Consider the following 16,025-nt stretch of genomic DNA (forward strand, 5'->3'; position numbering starts at 1 on the left):
AGGAGAAAAAAAAGGCACAGGCTTAAACAGATCTTGACACTGAGCGCTAAGAAAGATAAGAGACAGCTTAGCCGTTTGGTCACACTCGCGACTTTATCAAGTTAACCACAAGAAAGAAAAGTGGCCTTTGAACATTGATAGCGATCATAATGCTATGTTGCCAATGTCAAACTCACTCCATGAGGGAAACTCAAAGGACTTCATAAAAATGCATTCTATTGTGCACAAAACACTTCCGGGAAAGATGAGATGCAAGAATAACTGCCTCCTTTTAGCAAGTACGAAAAACCAAGGCACGAAATTCCACCGTGGGCCAAGACCTCTCAACAAGCAATCCATACAGGAGAAATCACGTAAACACGCCTCTGAGCTGCAATGGCCACGGAAATTCCTTAACAAGACAAATTTTATCAAGGAAGTCTGATTAGATCAATGGGACTATGGTCTAAACAACAGCTAGAACACGTAAGGAGAAATTTCTTAAGATTTCAGCGGGGTTCTCTTAATTAATGGTTACAATTGAAGGAAATAAACAGAGCAATGTGACAGAGAATGGAAGGAAGTGGATGTACTTGAAGTAACAGGGCCATGGAATGTTCCCTGAAGAAGAGGCATTTTCCCTAGAACCTAAAGGTCAAAAAGTACTGAGACCTTTACCCTGGTGATACTCACTGTGACCCAGGTGCGGGCTACCCGTAAGCAACACATTCCCAAACGTTGCCCTACAGAATCCTTTTATTCTCCTTGCAGAATTAGTATTCTGGAAAGTACACTTGGAGAAACCTTGTTCTAATGTTTTCCCATCAGAGTTAATGATGGCTGGTGTTTAATATATTTATCCTTTATATCTTTAAATAAACACCTCTCAAGGTTTTCTTAGACTTATATTTAAGGAAGGACAGGATTAAATTTTAGTAAATGCCTTTTCAGCATGTATTATTTTGTACTATTTTTTCTTCGTGGGTCTATCGATTTGATATAATTAGTAATTAAAGTTTCCTTTTACAAGTATTTTAATTTTATTTCTTTATACATAGTCCCACATACCATAATTGTAAATAAATGCATAAATGTGAAATATACATTTATTTTCTCTTCCTTATTTACTTGGACTTTCCATCTCCCTTCAACCCACATCAGCCCCTCAACAACACATAAAGTAACCAGGTTAACAATCTAGTATGAGTTCTTTCATATTTTTCTTTGAATTCTGCATATTCTATTAAGGTCTACTAACATCATCATCATAATAATCACTAATATTTCTCCAGTACTTTCTATGTACAAGGCATTTTACACGTGTAACTCATTTAATCCTCACAAAAATCCTATGAGATGTGTGTTATTACTCCCTCAATTTTACAAAGAAGGAAACAGAAGTCAAAAGAAGTCATATCATTCATAGCTATTGAACTAGGAAATATGTCGATACAGAGATTTGTTTGTTTTCTTTTATTTTGCTTTCTCGGGTTTTGTTTTTTGGAAAACACGGAAAAATGGTTTTATGCTCCTTGCTTTTTATCACTCACTAACACTTCGTGGGGATCATGTGAGGTAGCTCTAACCCATTCTCTTTAAAGATGGTATAACAACCTACAGTGTGGGCGTGCCATCATATCCTCTGCTCTTCCCCTCTGACAGGCACTAACTTGGTGTCCACTTTTTTGCCACTCTGAACCAGGCTGCAACAAACATTTTTGTAGACATGTCCTCACGCACCTGAGTTTTACTTCTATGGGATGGATTCCCAGGAGCGGAGTATCTGCCTCAAAAAAACGTATATATTTTTAACTTCAATAGATAATATTGGATTGCTTTCCAAAATGGCTGTAGCACTTCATGTCTCCATACTGCCAGTAACAGTTTTCTTAATTGAAAACTATCCTTCCAGTTTCAAAAGAAACCCTCCTTGGTCATACTGGATGATTCTTTTAATGTTGTGTTGAATTTGGTTTGCCAGAATTTCATTTAGGATTCTGCATACATATTCATAAGAGCTCTACGTCTATAGCTTTCTTTTTGGTTCTATTTTAATATCAAGGTTTCTGCTAGTTTCACAAAGTGAACAGAGTATCTTTCGGTTCACTCATTCATTCCCTCACCCATTTATTCATTCACTCTGTAAACATGTGTTGAGGACCTATCTCTGGCAGGCACTGGAAAAGCACCAGTGACGTAAAGAATAAGACGCATGCCCTACCCTCAAGTTCCCCTCTAGTGAGCGACTCCCCATGAAATGGATAATGAAGGAATGCATACAAGGCCCAAGGTAGGAATATATACAGACTCGGTGGTAAATGGTTTGGATGTTCAGTTGGGGGCCTGGAAAGAACAAAGTTAGAAAATCTGAGACAGGAGGTCTGCGAAAGAGGCATGTGGATAGATCTGAAATGAAAAGAAATCCTGTTCCTTCTTCTATCATTTCTTTGATTTATATCTTTAGAATCCTTAAAAATGTGTAACAGGCACTTTTTAAGATACCACCACTGGTAACTAAAATACATAGGTTAGGAATAAATGTGAAACCTAAATAAAGTATCCATTACTGGATCTGTTATTTGCTTGATTTGTTTTTGCTTTTGTTTTTGTTTTTAAAGGTATGCTTTTTGGTGAGGAAGATTGGCCCTGAGCTAACATCTGCTGCCAATCTTCCTCTTTTTCTTTCCTCCCCAAAGCCCCAGCACATAGTTGTATATGCTAGTTCTAAGTCCTTCTAGTTCTTCTAAGTGTGATGCCGCCACAGCATGGCTTGACAAGCGGTGTGTAGGTCTGCGCCCAGGATCCGAACCGGTGAACCCCGGGCCACCGAAGCAGAGTGTGAACTTAACCACTATGCCACCGGGCTGGCCACTGTATTTGCTTGTTTTTTTTAAAAAAAGAATGGCACTATCTTAGCCTAAAATTTAGCCTTTCAAATTTAGCCATGACGTCACCTTCTTTGGGGGTCAGTGAAACAAATGGATTGAAAATACTCTGAACAGCAACATCCACATTCAGACTATCAAGCAGCACATCAGAGAAAAGAAAAAAATTGCTTGTTCAATCACTTGGAGAGATGTTATAACGAGAATAATCCTTTGCACAGGCAGAATAATGCTCCAGAGAAAGGATGCAGCCAAAGGCATTTCTTTTTTGGACATCCAACTGGCAGGGTCCATCTTTCTGCACACAACCGTGCACAAAATCATAAACTTGCTTCCAGATTCTTGAAGCTGGGAGTAATCAAGAACCCATCAGGATACCAAAAACATCAAAGGTATTTCAGTTAAATGACAATGAGAAAAAAAGTATTAAAACTAAAGGAAAAGACAATTTACAAAGCAATTTAGTTCTAAGTGTTGGGACTCAGAATTTGTTTTGATGGAAATCATTCAAACTAATGTCACATAGAAATTCCAATCCTGAAAATTCCTAGAATGTGTGGGGTGTTAAGTAGGAGTGAAACTTCTCATCAGCAAAATGTCCCCTGCTAAAAATAGTATATCAGAGAATGTGAGGCTGGAGCTTAACTAATTGATTACCCTTTAGATACCTCAAACCAACTCCTGAGATAAATCACACTCAAATACAGGAAGTTTTATTACAGCCAGAGAGTTGGAGCTGCTAGCATTTGGAGGCCCGCTTCAGAGGAGCCCAGAAAACGCTTACGTTGCACTCTGAGGGCACAGGCCCAGTCTATAACCTACTCCTGCCTTTCATTTTCCTGTTAAAACAACCTGCCAATAGAGATAAGAATGAGATGGAAATCAATAACGCATGCTGGAGATCTGCAGCATAGTCAAAACATCATATAGACTGGGGCAGGATCAGAAAGTAGGTCACTGAATTGGAAACCCCTTAACTGGCATTTGATGAAATATTAGTACAATAAACCTCTCAACTAAGTTCTTTTGACTCAATGTCAATGGTTTGAATGCTGACAGTGCCTTTACCTTCATACGGTAACCGAGAAACTCACTTTCTGGAAACAGCAACAACAACAAAAACACCTATGTACCCAGGCTTGTGAAATTTTAAGTCTTCTCTGTTTTTCCTGCTTTCTTATTTTATCCTCTATGTTAAATTTAGGGAGGCATATCTATGTTTCTATCTGTTGTTTAATAACATATTACATTATATTATAAAATGAGGGATGTAATGATATCTAACTCAGAGGGTTATTATGAGGATTTAAGAAAAATATATATTTGTGCCATCATGTAAGTACCTAGCATATAGTAATTTCATCATTTAATAAACGTTAATAGATTATCATGATAGGTATATCATATTATATAATATGAGTACTCAACAAATCAATTTGATTTTTCTATGGAACAAATTCTGTTCTACAAGAAAATAGTGGTCTACAGTACACTTCTGTTATTATAACACAAAATGCTTATAATTTGTATATGTCCCCTTGAAGCCCCTCTCTAGGGTTCTACCCTAGTAAGGATGCTCTGGATAAAACTTCAAATTAATATCTAAGAAACAGGAGCTTTACTTCATTGTGAAGATACCTATTCAGAGAATATTTCTTTGATCAACTATTGCTTTCCTCACTTATTTCTAAGCCCTTGAAAGCACATTATTACTCATTTCTTGGAACCTCTGTCTAGAAGAGCTTTGCTTCACACTGTTATAGGCAAAGAAGCAGAGAGCTTAGCAACTTCCAGGCAAAGATCCACTGTGAACAAATGCTTTTTGGCATATAAAATGTCTGAGAGGCGACAGCCATAAGTTTAATGTTTAGAATGAAAAAGTAGGGGTCCTAAAATGAGCCAAGTGTGGAACATGCAAAATGTTGCTCAGATTTAATAATTAACTAGAAACGGTTTTACCTAAAATTAGTAAAACTTCAGAAAAGAGAAAATATGGTGAACCACAATTTATAATGCCATTCCTGGCACCTCTCAATTTATCTGAATAGTAAAATTTAGAGCGCAGCAGAAGAAAAACCATGAGGATTAAAAAATGCTGAAACCCTGTAAAAGACTAGCCTATGGCTCAAGAAATATTCCCTCTCTCCCAGCGTCCCCAGCACCTCGTGGGAGGAGCCTATTTCCCCTTGCTGTTGAGGTCGGGCTTGGACATGTGACTTGCTATAGCCAATGGGACGTCAGAGAACGTTAGGCAAGCAGAGAATCATGAAAGTGCTTGTGCGGTTGGGTTTGCCCTTCGCACCCCTTCCTTTCTCTGTGAGAATAACACCCATCATGGAGGATGAGAAACAAGTAGAGCAGAACTGGATCCACCTCACAGCCCTGAGCCAGGCACAGCCTAGATCAGCTGACCTCCAGTCAACTGCGGGTGTGTGAGTGAGAAATAAGCGCTTATTTTTGCAAGCCAGTGAGATTTTCTGGCTGTGTATTATGCAGCATTATTATGGCAAGTGTTGACTGAGACAAACACAAAACAAAAGGTTTGGGATTCTGAGCCATCCAATTCTGGCACAGAAGGGGATCCTCTTTTTTTCTCACTTGCAAATGCCAAGGTAAATTAAAATGTACTGTAGGGCTTGTGGTATCTTAGATTTCACCTTTCTTTCTCTAAACAGAAAGAATCAAAAGGCAAATGTTGAATGTTCTTGCTTCCCAGAAGGAAAAAGAGACCATGCCACAAGTCACTCACAGCTAAACTGGCCAAGGATAATTTAGGTAAGATTGTCCGTTATGGCAACAAGTTTCAAATGAATTTAAAGGGAGGGCACACCCTAGCCATAAATATGTTATTGAAGAAGAATTTAATATAGATACCTAAAAGTAAGTCTTTTTCTACCTAATCCAATTGTCTAGTGTGCTTTCCATTCATTCTTTCAAAAAATATTTGAAGACCTATTTAGGAAATAAGTAATACAAAGAGCTGAAGATTGAATAAGACCTGCCCTCAAGGAGCTCGTGAGTAGAATGAGGCAGACGTGCAAATAACAGTAAGTTAACACAGGATTTTCTCAACTTTCAGAGAACGGAACCAAGCAGAGAGGGTTAGGGATCACTTTTAATAAATGTCCTTGGGAAAAGTGGACTTTTATTTGGCCCTTGAAGGAAGGGCAAGGTTTTATTAATATTTTTTCTTTATTTTTTTAATCAGGATACTAAAGTAATACATATTTGCTTTAGAAGATTTGAAAAATACAAAAAGCACAAAAGGAGGAAATGAAAACAATTTGTATCTCTACCACTCAGAGAAAACCACTATAATATATTGGTATATTTCCTTCTACTTTTGTTCCTCTTAAAAAAAAAAAAAGCAACTAGGCTTCTGCTTCTTCTTCTTGCCTAATTCTCACAGAGTACTTTTCTTCATCATTGTAGGTAAAACAATACACACACACACACACACACAATCTTTCTTTCAGAGCGAGTCATATATGAGAGTCTCCTGTCACTGACTTTGCCTGGAACACGGTCAGTCCACATGCACAATTCTTTCATCTTCAGAAAACATCTTCCCATTATGTCTTTGATTTGCGGCTCAGCTCCACCCTCAGAGACCAACTGTCTGTAGGCTGGTTTCTCTTCCCTGTCCTTCTTATCTCTTATCTCCTCTTTGATAACTTTTATCTTTAATTTTTTTCTTCTGCATTCTAAGAGAATTCCAAGTTTACACTCCTCTGGGTCCATTCTCCACAACATCAGGTCTGTTCTTCACTAACTTCAGCGTGGATTTTATATCTACCATTGTTTGTTTTCGTTTTGTTTGGATTTTGTTTGTTTTCTAGTCTCTCTACAGTGGTTCCTTAATTCATCCATCCCTTCCTTTTTATTTCATCTTTGCTTTACCCTAGAGGTAACGTCATTTTGGACTTATAATCCAGATGATAGTCCTAGATCCTACTGGGGTCACCCTACCCTTAACAACAACAAAAAAACAACAACAAAAAGTCTGGAATCCCAATTCTGTGTGCTAGGAAACCCAACGTCCCACCTAATATCATCAAGAACTCTGGGAGGAATTATATTTCTCCTGCTTATTGTGGATGTGATTTCCTGTTCCATGGAATTCTCGATTCTCAGTTGGCATCTTGTCTCTTGGACCTACTGTCCCTTTTCTAGGATATATTACCTGACACCCCTCACCACGCCATTGCTACCCCTGCAAGGTGCAATCCAGCCTCAAGGTTGATGCAGCAGACTGTCACTGAAGGTTTGAGGCACAGAGCACAGTGAAAAATTTTAAATCAAATATTGCACATGCTTGTTCTTAGCAATCCCTCCTCAGTCATTTCTGCCTCTGGGAACTCCTCACTGGTCATCTCCTCCAGAAGAGCCCAGCCTGCTGCCTTGATGTTGGTCTCTCTGCTGTCTTCTCTCATCCTTTCACATCTCCCCCGGATCTCCAGCTCACCACACGTCCTTTCCCTTGCCAATTTCTGTTACTTTTCTTACCTCACTTTGTTTCACTCTGGTTCACTGGGCCTCACCTTTCAAACCAATGCAAGTCTCAAGGCAATTTGCTCAACAAAGACTGTTCTTTCCACTAGAGGAAACCTGGCACTGGGTTTGTGTATTTACACTCTTTGAAGGAAGCCAACCCTTTTCTCTGCATTTTCTTCAATTAGGTTGAACCTTAGGAAATCACTGAGAGTCAACTGTCTTTTACTTACAAAATTGGCTATTTCAGGGGCTGGCCCCGTGGCCGAGTGGTTAAGTTCGCGCGCTCCGCTGCAGGCGGCCCAGTGTTTCGTTGGTTCGAATCCTGGGCGCGGACATGGCACTGCTCATCAAACCACGCTGAGGCAGCGTCCCACATACCACAACTAGAAGAACCCACAACGAAGAATATACAACTATGTACCGGGGGCTTTGGGGAGAAAAAGGAAAAAATAAAATCTTAAAAAAAAAAAAAAACCTCAGAACTATACAACAAAAAAGTGAATTTAATTTAAAAAAAAAATTGGCTATTTCAAAGGCTTCAACCTAAATATCTCACTATAGATGAATTTCCAGATCCAGGCTTTTACCCTGGGATTCTCAGGGGCTGTTCTCCTTCTCTGGTTCTAAGGCATATTTTTTCTGTAGGCCCCATTAAGCTGCTTTTTCCCTTATTCATCCTTGAGCAAGGTGGGTTTTATTGCAACCTAGGAACAGTACTACTAAGGTGTGTCCAAGTCTTAGCACCCCAAGATGGCAGCAGAAGCTACTTTCAAATCTACAACTGGAAGCACAGTGATGTGCAGAGCCCCGTCCGTCTCCCAATCTCTAGTACACCCTCGTTTAAGGATATTGTGGAGCCCCGGGCCCAAATGCCTAATCCCTGTCACTCTGAGCTGATGTAGCCTACGGAAAACTGTCATCCTAGTATGCCCCACTTCTGGGGGTGATTCTCTCTGCCCTGTCACACCCCTAAGTCACCGTCCTCAGAATGCACTGGGCCACAACCAGGTCTCCCACTGCCTGCCCATTTGTTCTCTGGGTTTGCTGTATTTTCCCAACTAGCTGGGCAGAAACAGTTGACCAGGAGAAAGGTGGAGTGACACCTCGTCAGTTCTTGTGTGGTACAGACCCTGAGTCAGAAAAGAGATGGGGAAGAGTTTTAAAGCATCTTTCTACTTCTTCTCAGGTAGTCTCTTTTGTGAAGCAAATTCAAGGGACCATGGAGGTCCAGGTAGGTCTTCTCAATTCTCCTCTGTTGGCTTTAAAATTCTTGTCCACTTTCTTTTCTATTTTAGCATCAGGCTTTATGTCAGCCTTAGTGTTTGACACTGTTACAAGTTTTCATCTACGTCTGCACCTTATTGACAGGTAACAAGAAGTTGAGAATAGCTACATTCAAATGCCACTTTGAGGAAAAACTCTGGACTGTTTGTCAACAAACTTATTTGTTTGTTTGTGAAACATTTGCAAGCATTTACTATGCACCAAAGATTATTCCAAATACTTCACAAATAATACCTCATTTAATCCTCACAGTCATCCCATGACGATGCCTCCAATCCTTTCCCTGTGCACACAGACAAAGCTGGAGTCAACCCATATAAATAATTTTGCATTCTGTTTTTATCAGATTCATGTTGTGAACATGTCCCCCAGTTTTAAAAATATTTTTCAAACATCTAATTTTAATGGGTAATTATATTGTATCAAATAAATGGAGCACAACTTATTTTGAAGAATATTGTTTCATAAAAACCTTTGCGTTTCTTATTTATCCATAGATTGGGTTTTTACAAAAGAAATCGTCCAGTCAAAAGGATGAACTTGAAACAATATGCACTCACTTTAGAAGTAGATAAAAACGTCTTCCCCAGCCTTTAATATTGTTCCTCAGCTCCCTATAAATAGAATGCATGAAAAGGAACCTTCTGTTTGTGGGAGTGAGGGGGGTGTGTGACAGTAAAGAAAGAACTATGGGGAGGGGGCAAAAAGATATACATGTCCTTAATAAGAAGATAAGAAGTCCAGAGATGACACAAGTTGCTATAGCAACTGATATGTGCTATCAGGGGTTAAGTAAGAGATAGAAAAACTGTAGCTGATAAATAATTTTTTAAGAACTTCTGCTTAAATTATTTAGGTGAGACATTATATAACCTTGTGCAGTTAAATACCAGAAATTGTGAAAAACAGTTCACAGCAAAATTTGGCACCAGTATCTCTCCTTTACAATGAAGCAGAGAAAAATATAGAATCTTATATTAAAATCAGTGGCAGAATTCTTTTTATCACTCATCATCTATCCACTTGCTTAACAAACATTGTTTTGGCGCCTACCATTTACTAGAATGCTGGAGATAAAGAACGAATGAGATAAAGTCCTCGCTCCCAAGAGTTCACCGTAAAGTAGGGAAAACAAATGTACAAATAAATAATTACACTAATGGATGATAAGCACCATTCCAGAGATCTCGACAAATCCATAAGGTGGGAAGTAACTAGCTCTGCCTAGGGAGTCAGAGTAGGTTTGACTCCAGAGATGGCATTTGAGCTGGGTCTTGAAGGATGAATAGGAGTCTTCTGTGCAGAGAAGGAGAGGAAAAATTTCCCAGGGAGAACAAAGAGCATGGACTCTGTCCCATAGGTCAGAGTGTACCAGTGGCTGTGCCTTGCATGGGTAAGAAGTGTGTACCAAAATACCGATTCACTCTACTCACAGGATGGCCAGGTGGGACCTTGGAAGCTAGCATCCCTGGGTTAGACCCCTCCACCCCTGAACAGCCTCATCTCCCTTATTCCCAGGGGTATGAGAATCACGCGGGGATCTTCTACAAGGAAGACATGTCCGGCCAGGACTGGACTGAGTGTATGCATTAATGTTCCGCCAAACCTATATTCTGTAAATCTGCTCAGCATTTATTTAGTCTAAGTGGAAAGAATCTGATTTCCTATTAGAAAAGCTTGCTTCCTACTTCATGTTTATAACTCAAATATTGGCTGTCCCCTTTGTCATCTTCTTTGAGATTCCACTCCAAAAAATAAAACAAAGCTTGAACATGCAAAGCCTTAGTAAACACTGTAGAATTTACTGCAGATTTCATTGAGGAGATGGAAGAGAAGGCTTACACTGCATAGCAGACAACATGTTGCTGGGGAAAAAAGAAAACCAACTCATTAAATGAATCTTTTCTCCCAAACTCTCTTCTCAGCCTCACAGCTAAAACTTTTCTTCATGACCCAACCCCCTTATCCTGAAACCACTGCTCTGTGCCATCTGTGAAGGCACTACAGACGGTACTAGTTTAACCTCTCATGCTTAATGCCCGCAATGTGCTAAGATGACTGGTGAATGTCACATCCAGATCCCTGAATCATTCTTAAAGACCCTGCCTCGAGCCTTCTCCCTCGTGACTTCACAAGAAATAGAGACCTGGAACTCAGCTGCTCAACGTGTGAATTTCCAACACTGGTGAGGTTTTAGGTTTGCAATAGTTTTCAAATAAAAATGCTCCCTGAATATGTGACACATTTAGCGGATGCCAGTAGTCACTCACATCTTAACTCGAGGTCATTTAATTAGGTGCTCTTCTAACACCTAGTTGGAATCCTTGCTCTGAGGGGACAAGAGTTTCAGTGACAGGTGAGGGTGTGTGAACAAAGGGTTGAGAGTTGGCGATGCTGACGGCCCTGGTGAGGCCAACCCGGGATGCTGCACGGCAGGGCAACAGCGAAGAGGGAGAACCCGGAATTTGGAAGGGGGGCCCAGAAAGGGGAAACAGATCACCAAGCACAAGCCTTGTCCGCTTCACCACTTGGCCCAGGATCAGCTCTGGGACAGCTTTTATTCTGTCAACAGCGTTCCTCTTAAATCTTCATGAGAACCACAAGCTGAAACCCGAATAAATCCTTCTGCAACAGTGTGTGACAGTCAGAAAGAACAGGCCGGTGCTCCACCCACACTGTCATGGAGCGGCTTACCTTCTGGGTGAGGTCGCTGGCTTCGTTGATGTACCGATCTCGATCCTTCTCCAGCTGAAAGATGATCTTCCTCTGCTTCTGAGCCTCATCCCTGTAGTTCTGGATCTCTTCCTCCAGGTTCCTCTTGGCTTGTTCATGGAGCTTTACCAGGTCTATCTGTTTCTGGGTCGCGTTGACCGCCTTAAGCATATTCTAAAATTAAGGACAACAGAGCAGCCACATTACTTAAAATGTTTGGGAATTTTGGGTTAAATTTACCTCCTGCCCCATCCCTAAAATAATTAGATGCATTGTTTTTTGGATGAATAAAAATAATCATATTCTCTACAGCTTATTAAGAGTTATGTTAATTTTGCACAAGGCACTTTAAGCACACATACAAATTGCACTGAGCGACCACAGCATCCCCGGGAAGTGAGCACTATATTGCTCCTATTTTAGGGGTAAGAAATTGAGACTGAGAAGTCAAGCTACTTGCCTACAAGTTCATATAACAGGAGAGTGGCAGAGCCAGGATTTGAATCCGGGGCTGGCTGACCCCAAAGTCAACCTCCATCCCAGCTTTAGCCTTTTCCTTGTGAGGTTACAACAAATGAATATTATCATGCAATAGGACTTTGACTACAAAGTAAAATAAAGCCAACTTATTAAAAGTGCAGATACCTAGAATTAACATATGATCCAACAATTTCACTTTTGGGTATATACCCAAAAGAACTGAAAACAGGTGTTCAAACAAAAACTTGCATATGATCGTTCATAGGAGCACTATCCACACAAGCCAAAAGGTGGAAACAACTCAAATGTCCATCAACTGATGAAGAGATCATAGAAATGTGGTATATCCAGACAGTGGAATATTATTCAGCCATAAAAAGGAAAGAAGTATTGATACATCCTACAACATGGTTGAAGCTTGAAAACATCATTCTGAGTGAAAGACTCCAGGCATAAAAGGTCACATATTGTATGATTCCAGTTATATAAATATCCAGAATGGTCAAATCCATAGAAACAGAAAGCAGATTAGCAGTTGCCAGGGGTGGGAGGAGGTGAGGAGCGGAGAGTGACTGCTTAACAGGTACAGGGTTTCCTTTTGGAATGATGAGAATGTTCTGGAACTAGACAGTGGTGATGGTTGCACAAAATTGTGAATGAATGTACTAAATGTCACTAATGGTAAATTTTGTCTTTTGTGTATTTTACCACAATAAAAAATAAATTAATCTAGTTTTTTAAAAAATGCAGGTGCCCATGTCCTAACTCTAGAGATTCTGAGGCAGTGGACCTGGGATAGGACCCAGGCACTGACTATTTTTTAAAAAGCTACACTGGTGATTTCTGATGCTGAAGTGGAAAGCTTTGGGTTGGGTACCCAAGAAGCCAAGTTGTTCCTTGTTCAATGTTCAAGTTGTTCAATGGCAGTGCAACTCAGGCAGCCATGCTCTCCCAAGGGGGTCCGCTTCCCTAGCCATAGCGGAACGGACCAAATGACCCTTCCCAGGGACTTTTGAAAGAGGGCCTTTAGATTTCTGCAACTCAGTAGAAGATGTAATCTTGGGAGCTGTTGGTGACAGGCTTTTTTCTGCCACATGGACTGGGAAACAAAGAGGCAATCTTCACTGAAAGAGAAGAAGAAAGCAAAACCTCAGCAGGAAGTCTAGTGGCAGAGAGAGGGGGCTTCCTGTGTATCCCAAGAATGCAGGCCAGTTTCCCCATCAGTTCCTGAGGCCCAGCTGTATCCATGGGTTCCACGAAGCAGCTTGTAGCCCGTTCCCAACTCTCTAACCAACACAGACCTACAGCCAGGTCTGAAAACCACTGGAATATAAACAGGTAAAATGCACATTAAGCCTTGGTTGGGTGACGATGTAGAAAATGGAAAAGGTCACCTTTATTTTCAAGTATTGAATTAAACATTTACTCTATAAAAGACAAAGCCACTTCAACATGACACTGAAAGAACCAAAATATATTAACACCGCTGCCTGTCAAAACTATGTCACTCATTCATTCGACAAAGGTGGCATTTCAAGTCAGTAGGGAAAGAATGTATTATCAATAAAGGTTGATTGCATACCTGCAGAGGGTCGGCTGCTGCACGAGGCACTAAGGACGCAATGGCCAGGAAAGGAAAAAAAGTATGCCCTGCCCCAAAGGGAGGAAGTGACACTGGTGAACTCAAACAAATACATGTAAAATTCATGTTGTGCTGTGTGTCCTATTGTGGCAGAAAATCTACTGGTTGTTTACCAGTACCTATAAAATCTAAATGGATTAAATGACAGATGTGTTAAAAATAAATTTAAAACCTAAATGCAATAATATTGTTTACATGTATGAATTTATAAAATAAAGGAAGAGATTCCAGGATTATGCAAAAAAAAAAAAATTCAATGATTTTCTTAAGGAGTGCTCAGCATATAAAGATATCTAATCTCCTACCTACTGTTTTCTGAGATTCCCTAAATAGTCTACTTTAAGTTAAAGGATAGTCTATTTTGTTAACATTTGTTCAATTCTGGGGAACCTACAGAAACAATGAAAAGTCGGAATGAACAAATGCGGGCTGTTGCTCCTTTGATGAGATGAAGCTGTCTTGGCCAAAAGCCATCTGGCTGTCTGTTACGGAGGCAGCCCCCTCGCTCCACACCTGGAGGAAATCCTCCAGCAGAGATGTTTACCCTAAATCCTTGAAAGTGGTTAATCTCCAAAGAGTGACTGTCAACGGAAAGAATCCTTTGGAAGGGGTGAGAGAGGAAAGAAGTGGGGGTGGGGGTCCTGCCTTGAATGGAGGCCCCCAGGCCTCGAGCTCCCCCAGCCACTCCCTCAGCTTTGGACCCTACTGAGCTCAAAGACTGGGAGAGACCAGGGCCTAAAACAAAAATCAAAACCTGCAACAATCCTGAGAAGAAAGAAGAAAGGTGACTTTTCATACCACCAACGGCTATACCTAACACCTCAAAGTTAAAATTGTATTAGCACTCACTTGTATTTTCTGGATGAGCCAAAGTTGCAGATTACAGATACTAAATTCAGCAATTTGATCAGCTGCTCAGGATGCCAAATAACACACACACCAGCAATAAAAACAGAATCCACAAAACACTCTGAAATCCCCTGCGAGTTTATGTGATAATTCTCCAAAGTCCCTTTGTGCTCACAGGTGATAAAGCGGTTTCAATTCATGGCCAGTGAGTAGTGTGGACTGTGGACAGCAGCTCAGAGGAAAATGGAGCACTATTATTTATTCTAATCTACTTTTGTTTGCCTCAGAGTTTTCTTTCCCCGTACAACTGGGTTATAGGTCGATATTAGAGCGCTAAAGAAATGCATTTATTTACCAGTGTTACTGTAACAAACTCGCCTTATTTAATATGTCCCTTTCTCGCAGAAGCTCATCCATTGCTTTCTTATCAAGTTCCGCCTGTTTCTTTGAAGTCTCCACCTCTATATCACCAGGGAGAAAAACAACAATAAATATGAGTCAACCTAAGAGAGACTCTGTCAAAGCCAAAGTGACACAAAACTGCTCTATACATTTATCTGTAGCTATGCAACTATATCCCAGTGAGGTAGGTCTTCCTGTCCCACTAAACAGATGGAAACTGAGGCTTAGAGACAGTAAGCCACATGCCAAGCAAGGGTCCGCAGCCAAGAGGTGACAAGGCTGAGACTGGCAGCAAGGTTTCTCTGACTCCAAAAAGTCCTTGCTCTTTTTGTTTCATTTATTTATTTGTTTTGGTGAGGAAGATTGGCCCTGAGCTAGCATCTGTTTCCAATCTTCCTCTTTTTGCTTGAGGAAGATTGTCACTCAGCTAACATCTGTGCCAATCTTCCACTATTCTGCACATGGGATGCCAGCACAGCATGGCTCGATGAGCGACATGTACGTCTGTGCCCAGGATCTGAACCGGCGAACCCTGGGCCACTGGAGAGGAGCACATGAACCTAACCACTACACCACTGGGCCAGCCCCTTAAACCTTTTTTGTTATAAGAGAAATACAGAAATAAATTAGAAATACAAATAAACAAAAGAGAAAAAAAATTCAAATCAACCAGAATCTACTCAGGATTTTGATATGTCTTTTTCCAGACGTTTTCCTATGCAAATATATGTGTGTACATAAATATAAGTATGTATACATTCATATAAATATACCAAAAGGGAATCATTCTATGCATACTGTTTCATAGCTTGCTTTTATAATTAACAAACATAAAACAAATGACTCTCATATTATAAATGTGTGTCTACAACAGTGTTTTTAATGTCTCCATGATATTTCACTATATGAAAATGTATAATGTATTTAGTCAGTCCCCTATCTTAACATTTAAGTTGCTGTCATTTTATTTATTTATTTATTGGCAATTATAAGCAATAATCCTGGGAAAGTTCTTGTTCATTTTTTACTATAGCAGAGGAAGTCCTGGATCAAAGGGAATTAAAAAAAAAAAAAAAAGACATTTCTCTCCTACTGCCAAATTTCTCTCCAGAAAATTAATAGCAATTTAAATCCACACCCAAACCACCACTGGGTATTATCATTCTCTTTGATCTTTGACAATCTGATAGATTTTTTAAAACTCGTATGTCGTATTTAATTTACATTTCTTTGATTAGTAGCAAAGTTGACTACTTTTCATGTTTAATAACCGTTTATTTGCATTTCTGTTTTTCAGA

At 40.0% G+C, this 16,025-nt stretch overlaps 1 protein-coding gene across 1 annotated transcript in view; it reads right to left on the reverse strand.

Moving 5' to 3' along the window:
* CFAP58 (cilia and flagella associated protein 58) overlaps positions 1-16,025 on the reverse strand; it is a 101,149-nt gene that overhangs the window by 66,761 nt on the left and 18,363 nt on the right. The window contains exons 8-9 of the mRNA XM_014844757.3: positions 14,704-14,786; positions 11,337-11,528 (exon numbers count right to left, since the gene is read on the reverse strand). Of these exons, the coding sequence (XP_014700243.1) occupies positions 11,337-11,528; positions 14,704-14,786 (275 nt within the window). The remainder of the gene's footprint in view (positions 1-11,336; positions 11,529-14,703; positions 14,787-16,025) is intronic.

Source organism: Equus asinus, chromosome 2 (genome assembly GCF_041296235.1).
Source record: "Equus asinus isolate D_3611 breed Donkey chromosome 2, EquAss-T2T_v2, whole genome shotgun sequence".
In the NCBI taxonomy this organism is placed as follows: domain Eukaryota; kingdom Metazoa; phylum Chordata; class Mammalia; order Perissodactyla; family Equidae; genus Equus; species Equus asinus.